The 9505-nt window shown below is 39.2% G+C and overlaps 1 protein-coding gene across 1 annotated transcript; it reads left to right on the forward strand.

Annotated features, from left to right (window-relative positions):
* The first annotated feature begins 4387 nt into the window (after nt 1–4387).
* LOC105303315 (heat shock protein HSP 90-alpha A2-like) lies at nt 4388–5854 on the forward strand. The gene is given in 3 exon segments (XM_023521538.1): nt 4388–4490; nt 4493–4641; nt 4644–5854. Coding segments are annotated over 3 exon segments (546 nt in total). The 3' UTR covers nt 4938–5854.
* The last annotated feature ends 3651 nt before the right edge of the window (nt 5855–9505 follow it).

A 9505-nucleotide genomic window follows, 5' to 3' on the forward strand; every position in this document is an offset into this window, starting at 1 on the left:
TGATACATGCAAAAAAAAAAAAATGAAACTGGACCACTTTCTTACACCATACACAAAAATAAACTCAAAATGGATCAAAGACTTAAATGTAAGACCTGAAACCATTATACTTCTAGAAGAAAACATAGGCAGTAAACTCTCTGATATTGCTATTCGTAATTTTTTTCTAATATATCTTCTAGGACAAGGAAAACAAAAAAAAAATGGGACTACATTAAATTAAAAAGCTTTTGAACAGCAAAGGAAACCATGAACAAAATGAAAAGATAACCTATGGAATAGGAGAAGATATTTGCCTATGATACATCTGACAAGGAGTTAATATCTAAAATTTATAAAGAACTTATACAACTCAACAACAACAACAACAACAAACAAACAAACAGACAAACAATCCAATTAAAAACTGGGCAGAGCAAAGCCATTCTGAGACAAAAGAACGAGGCTGGAGGCATCACTCTGCCCGACTTCAAATTATACTACAAAACAACAGTAATCAAAATAGCATGGTATTGGCAGCAAAACAGACACATGGATCAGTGAAACAGAATCGAGAGTCCAGAATTAAACCCATATTTATATGGGCGAATAATTTTTGACAAAAAAAGCCAAAAACATACAGCAGAGAAAGGAAAGCCTCTTCAATAAATGGTGCTGGGAACACTGGAAAGCCACCTGCAAAAGAATGAAACTAGGCTGTTGTCTATCAGCACACACCAAAATTAACTCAAATGGATTAAAGACCTGAATACAAGACCTGAAACAATAAAATGCATAGAAGAAAACAAAGGAACTAAACTCAAGGACCTTAGACTTAAAGAGAATTTTATGAATTTGACCTCAAAGATAAGGGAAGTAAAAGTTAAAATAAATGAATGGGACTACATCAAACTAAAAAGCTTCTGCTCAGCAAAAGAAACCATCAACAAGGTAAAGAGACAACCATCCGAATGGGAAAATATATTTGCAAGCAACACTTCTGATAAAGGCCTAAATTCAAAACACAAATAACTCATATGACTCAATAACAATAAAAAACCAAATGATCCAATCAAAAAATGGGCAGAAGACCTGAACAGACACTTCTTCCTAGAGAACATGCAAATGGCCAACAAATATATGAAAAGATGCTCAACATCACTAGCTATTAGGGAAATACAAATCAAAACCACAACAAGATACCATCTCACACCTGTTAGAATGGCTATGATCAATAGGACAAGTAATAACAAATGTTGGAGAGGATGCAGAGAAAAAGGAACCCTCATACACTGCTGGCGGGACTGCAAATTGGTATGGCCACTATGGAAAACAGTATGGAGTTTCCTCAAAAAACTAAGAATGAATCTACCGTATGATCCAGCAATCCGTCTACTGGGTATTTACCCCAAAGACTTGAAAACTCATATCCAAAAAAATATTTGCACACCGATGTTCATAGCAGCATTATTCACAGTGGCCAGGACAGGGAAGCAACCAAAGTATCCTACAATAGATGATTGGCAAAAAAAGCTGTGGTACATATACACAATGGAATATTACTCAGCCATAAGAAGAGATGAAATTCTGCCATTTCCAACAACATGGATGGACCTCAAAATAATCATACTAAGTGAAATAAGCCAGACAGAAAATGTTGAAAATCACATGTTATCACTTATATATGGGATTTAAACCTAAAAGCAACAAATGAACAGGACAAACAAACAGATACTCATGGACATGGGCAATGGACGAGTGGCTATCAGAGGGTAGGGAGTAGGGGAGTAGGGGAGAGGTAGATGGGGTAAAAGGGGTTAAATATAGCAGGGTAGAGGGAGGGCAAAGTGGGTAAAGGGGATCAAATATATGGTAGCCAAAGGAAACTAGACTTTGGGTGATAATCGTACAATAGAATATATAGATGTCAAACTGAGTATATACACCTGAAAATTATATAATCGTATTAACCAATGTTACCCCAATAAACTTAAAAAAATAATAATAATAAAATTTAAAAATTTAGGGAAAAGGTCATTGGGTGTAATAAAAAAAAAGGGCAGAGGACCTGAATAAACATTTCTCCAGAGAAGACATACAGATAGCCAATAGACATATGAAAAGATGATCAAGACATTAGTCATCAGAGAAATGCGAATTAAAACCACAACAAGATATCACTTCACATCTTTCAGATTGGTTATCATCAATAAATCAAAAAACATCAAGTGCTGATGAGGATGTGGAGAAATGAGAACCCTTGTGCACTGTTGATGGGATTGCAAATTAGTACAGCCATTATGGAAAACAGTTTCCTCAAATATAGAGTAATTTGGGGGACCATTTCATAAACTATATAAATGTCTAACCAATGTACTGTATACTTGAAATTAATAATAAAATAAAATGCTAAAATACATAAATAAATTTTTAAAAATTAAAAATAGAACCACCTTTGACCCAGCAATTACACTTCTGAGTATTTATCTAAAGAAAACCAAAACACTAATTTGTAAAGATCTATGCATCCTTATGTTCACAGCAGTGCTATTCATAATAGCCAACATATGGAAGCAACTTAAGTGTCCATCAATAGTTGATTGGATAAAGAAGTTATGGTACATATACGTAATGGAATATTACCCAGCCATCAAAAAACTGAAATCCTACCATTTGCAATGACATGGATAGACCTAGAGGATATTATGCTAAGTAAAATAAGTCAGACAAAGAAAGACAAATGTCATATGATTTCTCTTATATGTGGAATCTAAAGAACAAAAGAAATGAACAAACTACACAAAAACAGACTCAGATACAGAGAACAAACTGGTGATTGCCAGAGGGGAGAGGGATTGTGGGCTGGGTGAAAAAGGTGAGGGGATGAAGAAGTACAATTTAGTAGCTACAAAACAGCCATAGGAATGTAGAGTACGGCATAGGAAATATAGTCCATATTATTGTAAGAGCTGTGTGTAGTGCCAGATGGGTGCTAGAGTAATCAGGAGGATCACTTTATAAATTATATAAATGTCTAACCAATGTAACATATACCTGAAACTAATATAAAATAAATTAAATTAAATTAAAAAAAATTTTTGCAGGCCAGAAGGGATTCAAAGTGATAAAGTGATGAAAAGCAAGGACTTACAACCAAGATTACTCTACTCACCAAAGGGATCATTTAGAATCAAAGGACAGAAAAAGAGCAATTGGACAAGAAAAAGAAATAAAAGGCATCCACATTGGAAAGGAAGAAGTAAAACTGTCATTATTTTTAGATAACATGATACTATATAGAGAGAATCCTAAAGATTTCACCAAAAAATTGTTAGAACTGATAAATGAATTCAGTAAATTAGTAGGATAAAAGTTAATATTCAGAAATTAGTTGAATTTCTACACACCAAAAATGAACTATCAGAAAGAGAAATTAAGAAAACAATCCCATTTACATTTACATCAGAAAAATAAAATACCTAAGAATAAATTTAACCAAGGAGGTAAAAGACCTGTTCTTGGAAAATTATGTTATTGAAGAAAGAAATTGAAGAAGAAACAAATAAATGGGAGTATATACCGTGCTCATGGGTAGGAATAATTAACATCATTAAAATGGCCATACTACTCAATGTGATCTATATGGCATTTGTCACAGAATTAGAACAAATAATCTTATATTTTATATGGAACCACAAAAGACCCCAAATAGCCAAAACAATCTTGAAAAAGAAGAACAAAGTTGGAGATATCACGCTACCTGATATCAAACTATACTACAAGGCTATAGTAATCAAAACAGCATGGTACTGGCATAAAAACAGACACATAGATCAATGAAACAGAATAGAAAGCCCAGAAATAAACTCATGCCTATACACCCATTTAATCTATGACAAAGGAGGCAAAAATATACAATGAGGTAAAGACAGTCTCTTCAATAAATGGTGTTGGGACTACATCAGACTAAAAAGTTTTTACACAGCAAAGGAAACCACCAACAAAACAAAAAGACAATCTACTAAATGAGATACGATATTCTCCAAGGATACATCTGATATTGGGTTAATACTCAAAATATTTAAAGAATTCATGTAACTTAAAACCAAAAAAGAAAACAATTTGATTAAAAAATGGGCAAAGGGCCTGAACAGACATTCCTCCAAAGAAGACAGACACATGACGAATAGACATATGAAAAGATGCTCAATGTCACTAGTCATCAGAGAAATGCAATTTAAAATCTCTATGAGATATCACCTCACTTCAATAAATCAACAGTGGTATGTGAGCCAGCCATAGTCCCTGCTCACCTTGCTCTCTAGCACTTGCATCTCTTCACCTGAGGAAGTGCACCATGGAGAGGAGAAGGTGGAGACTTTAGTCTTCCAGGCAGAATGTCAAACTCATGTCTCTCATCAATATCTTCTATTCCAGGAAGGAATTTTTCCTTCTGGAATTAATCAGTATCACTTCTGGTGCCTTGGATAAAATATGCTATGAGAGCCTGACTCATCTTCTAAATTGGACAGTGGTAAAGAGCTGAAAACTGACATAATCTCCAAACCCCAGGAATGCACTCTGACTCTGGTGGACACAGGTATTGGCATGACTAAAGCTGATCTCATAAATAATCTGGAAGCCATTGCCAAGTCTGGTACTGTAAAGCATTTACGGAGGCTCTTCAGGCTGGTGCAGACATCTCCGTGACTGAACAATTTGGTGTTGACTTTTATTCTGCCTACCTGGTGGCAGAGAAAGTAGTTGTGATCACAAAGCACAATGTTAATAAGCAGTATGCCAGGGAGTCTTCTGCTGGGGGTTCCTTCACTGTACAAGCTGACCTTGGTGAGCCCATTGGCCACGGTATCAAAGTGATCTTCCACCTTAAGGAAAACCAGACAGAGTACTTAGAGGAGAAGTGGGTCAAAGAAGTGGTAGAGAAGCACTCACAGTAGATAGGTTACCCCACCGCCCTTTATTTGGAGAAGGGATGAGAAAAAGAAATCAGTGATAATGAAGCAGAGAAAGAGAAAAGTAAGAAAGAAGGGGAAGATAAAGATGATGAGAAGAAGCTCAAGACTAAGGATGTGGGCTCAGGTGAGGAGGATGATAGTGCTAAGGATAAGAAAAAGAAAACAAAGAAGATTGAGAAGAAATATATCAATCAGGAAGAACTGAACAAGACCAAGCCCATTTGGACCAGAACCCCTGATGACATCACTCAAGAGGAAAATGGAGAGTTCTACAAGGGCCTTACCAATAACTAAGAAGACCACTTGGCAGTCAAACATTTCTCTGTAGAAGGCTAGTTAGAACTGAGGGCATTGCTATTCATCTCCAGTCAGGCTTCTTTTGACCAGTTTGAGAACAAGAAAAAGAACAACATTAAATTCTATGTCCACTGTGCGTTCATCATTGACAGCTGTGATGAGGTGATACCAGAGTATCTCAACTTCATTCGTGGTGTGGTTGACTCTGGGGACCTCCCCTGAACATCTCCTGAGAAATGCTCCAGCAGAGTAACATCTTGAAGGTCATTTGTAGAAACATCAAGGCGTTAAGAAGTACCTTGAGCTCTTCTCTGAGCTGGCAGATGACAAAGAGAACCATAAGAAATTCTGTGAGGCATTCCCTAACAACCTAAAGCTTGGAATTAATGAGTCCTCTACTAATCGGTGACGCCTTTCTGAGCTGCTGCGCTATCACACCTTCTAGTCTGGGGATGAAATGACTTTTCTTTTGGAATAGGTTTCTCGCGTGAAGGAGACCCAGAAGTCCATCTATTACATTACTGGTGAGAGCACAGAGCAGGTTGCCACCTCTGCTTTTGTGGAGCGAGTGCAGAAGCGGGGCCTCAGGGTAGTATATATGATGAAGCCTGTTGATGAAAACTGCATGCAGCAGCTCAAGGAGTTCAATGGGAAGAGCCTGATCTCAGTTGCTAACAAGGGCCTGGAACTACCTGAGGATAAAGAGGAGAAAAAGAAAATGAAAGAGAAAGGCCAAGTTTGAGAACATCTGTAAACTCATGAAAGAAATCTTAGATAAGAAGGTTGAGAAAGTGATAATCCCCAATAGGCTTGTGTCTTCACCCTGCTGCATTGTGACTAGCACTTAAGGCTGAACAGCCAACGTGGAGCAGATCATGAAAGCCCAGGCACTTCAGGGCAATTCCGTGATGGGATAAGTGATGACCGAAATGCATCAGCCCCATTGAGATCAACCCCAACCACTCATTGTGGAAACTCTGAGACAGAAAGCAGAGGAAGATGAGAATGACAAGGCTGTCAAGGATCTTGTGATGCTGCTATTTGAAACAGCACTACTCTCTTCTGGCTTCTCACTTTAGGATTCCTAGACCCATTCCAGCTGCATCTATCACATGATCAAGCTAGGTCTAGGCATTGATGAAGATGAAGTGACAGCAGAAGAACCCAATGCTGCTGTTCTTGATGACATTCCCCCTGTTCCTGAGAGTGATAAGAATGCCTCTTGCATGGAAGAAGTAGATAAGGAGTTTCCACCTGCAGACCTTGTGCCCTCTGTATAGTGTCTCCATGGCTCCTTCAGCAGCCCTGAATGGCCCTGGCCCACCTTGTTTCCTCTGCTGATGTCTAATAGTTTTTTCTCTCTTTTCCGCCTAAGGCAGGACACAAGGGCCTCAAGCCTTCCTTTCCTGCATTTAATATTGGGTTTGGATGTTGTGGTGTGTTTTGTTTATTTTGCTCTGAAATTAAAGTATGCAAAATAAAGAAGACGCAGTTTATAAATCAATCAATCAATCAATCAATAATCTATAAACGACAAGTGTTAGCAAAGATGTGGGAAAAGGGAACCCTTGTGCACATTTGACGGGATTAGAAATTGGAGCAAAACTATGGAAAACAGTATGGAGGTTCCTCAAAAATTAAAAATAGAACTGCCATATTCCACTTGAAGTCATCTGAAGAAATCCAAAACACTAATTCAAAAAGATGTATGCATCCCTATGTTTGTTGCAACATTATTTACAATAGCCAAGATATGGAAGCAACCTACGAGTCCATCAATAGATGATTGGATAAAGAAGATGTGGTATATATATATACAATGGAATATTACTTGGCCATAAAATATGAAATTTTACCATTTGCGATAACATGAATGCACCTAAGAGGTTATTATGCAAAGTGAAATAAGGCCAACAGAGAGCCACATACCATACGATGTCGCTTATATGTATTATCTAAAAATAAATAAATAAATGAACAAACAAAACAGAAACATACTCATAGATACAGAGAACAAACTAATGGTTGGCAGGTGGAAGGAGGGCTGGGAAGATGGGTGAATAAGGTAAAAGGATTAAGAAGTACAAATTGGCAGTTACAAAACAGTCATAGAGATGTAAAGCATAGCATAGGGAATATAGTCAATATTGTAATAACTATATACGGCATCAGGTGGGTACTAGACTTATCGGGGGATCACTGTAAATTACATAAATGTCTAATTAATATGTTGCACACCAGAAATGAATATAATATTATATATCAACTGTAATAAAAAAAATTTTAATTAAAAAAAAATCAGGGAATTTGGAGGCAAACTTAGTCCCTTCCTGGCTTTGCAGGCCACTTATTCATGGTGCTAGCCTGCTTCATTAGTCCTGCCTGCTACAGGGTTAACTAGCCCCTCAGTACCCCATTTCCTTCCTGCCTACCCCTGCAGGAAGTCATTTATAGTGGCTCCTGCAGGCCACTATATGAATCTGATTCCTCTGCTGATCTGACCTGCCCCCAGTTCATCTTTCATCATGCCATCCCTTCCTTTCTGCTCCTGCTGAGACTTAAATGTACCTTCCTTCCACCCTCATTGTTGCACCAAGATTTACTTTCCCTGTATAGCTATCTACTCTAGTGGATTACAAGACCCTCGAAGGCGGGAATAGTTAATGTGCTTCCAGGAGCTAACTCAGGGCTGGCACATAGTTGGCACTTTGTGAGTGTACATTGAGTGAATGTGCCTCTCACCTTTGCTCAGGCCCTCAGTAGCCCTCCTTTGCCTGCAGAACTTAACCCTTCTACAAACCCATGATTCCTAAAGTCTTTTTCAAAGGAGGAGATGTCATTCTGTGTCTCGGGGAGTGAAGGGACCTGATCCTCCCGCTCCTTGAGGTGTTGACCTCTGTTGGAAGTGCCAAAGCACTCACCTCATTTTGTTTTACTTTGTTTTCTAATTCAGAGACACCACTGCAGGGACGAGGGATGATTTTAGAGTTTTTAATAAAGGAATCTTCAAGTCAAATAGCCCTTGTAGCTATTCCATCAATCCACTGGAGCACCAGCCATAGAGATAATTCATTCACTAAGTAATTGCCATCATTCAAGTGTTGGATGGGACATTGTGTGATGTCAGTAAAGTGAATTTTTGCTTAATCAAGTGCCTTTGCTCATAAGGTTTATACATCTTAAGACCCAGTGAAACTTCAGACAAGCTTCTTAAATAAATCAGCATCTGTATCCCCCAGCTTCCCACTGCTGGTGGCCTTGGGAGGCTCCACCAGAAGCCCCTCTGGCCAGCCCTGTATCCTTAGCTCCCTCTGCCCCTGCCCCAGCCCTCTCAGAACTTCTTTCACTGGGACGCTGTTGAGGGCACCTGCCAGGACCACTGCACATCTCCAGAGACACCATTCACAGCTCCCAAAAGTACACCATGGGAAAGGTGTCCCTCAAAATTGTGCAATGTGGTGGTTCTGGCACCCACACAAGACCACAAGGAAATGTGGCTCAGACTCTGAGCTGAGGCCATCAGGGCTTTTGAGACCCTAGATTCAGAGCCTCCTCATACTTCATGCTTCTGAGCTCCAGCTGCCCCTAGAGCACCCTCATCTCACACACTGTGGTCTAGAGAATTTCCAATACAGAATAGAGCATGGGGTTGGGTATGGCTAGTGATGGTGTCCTTGCCTTGGCCCCAGACTAGTCCCAAGGGAACCATAATTCTCACCCTACGTCCATCTCTGGCAGAGACCCCATTCCCAAATTTCAGAGATCAGAGAAAAAGATATGTGGCAACCCAGGCCTAGCAGAGCACCATCCTGTCTTGAGGCTCAAGATCACTGACATCCATGGTCAGATTCATAAGCTGTCTGTACTCTGGACCAAATAGTAGGTGGCGCCAGCCCAGACCTATAAGGAACACAGGGCGAAATCATAGGGTTTGGAGACAGAAAGACCTGGATCTGCAAGTAGGGGGTCCATCTCCTACTTGCATTATGACTGCATGAGTTACTTCACTTCTTGAAGCTTCACTTTCTTAAGAATAATAAGACCCACCCAACAGCACTGCTATGAGACTCAGTGACAATGTACATATAAAACTCCTATCCAAGGCCTGGCAGAAGAATGTGTACCAACAGTGTATGTTTCCTTCCCTCTCAAGGGCTGTCTGCCTCCCTGTCATTATGGCCCTAGGAAATGTCTTGAGCTTAGGAGCAAGGCTCTAGTAAAACATTCCTGTGGCTGCTCTTGGGGTCAGTTTG

The sequence above is a fragment of the Pteropus vampyrus genome, unplaced genomic scaffold, assembly GCF_000151845.1.
Source record: "Pteropus vampyrus isolate Shadow unplaced genomic scaffold, Pvam_2.0 Scaffold10, whole genome shotgun sequence".
Lineage (NCBI taxonomy): Eukaryota > Metazoa > Chordata > Mammalia > Chiroptera > Pteropodidae > Pteropus > Pteropus vampyrus.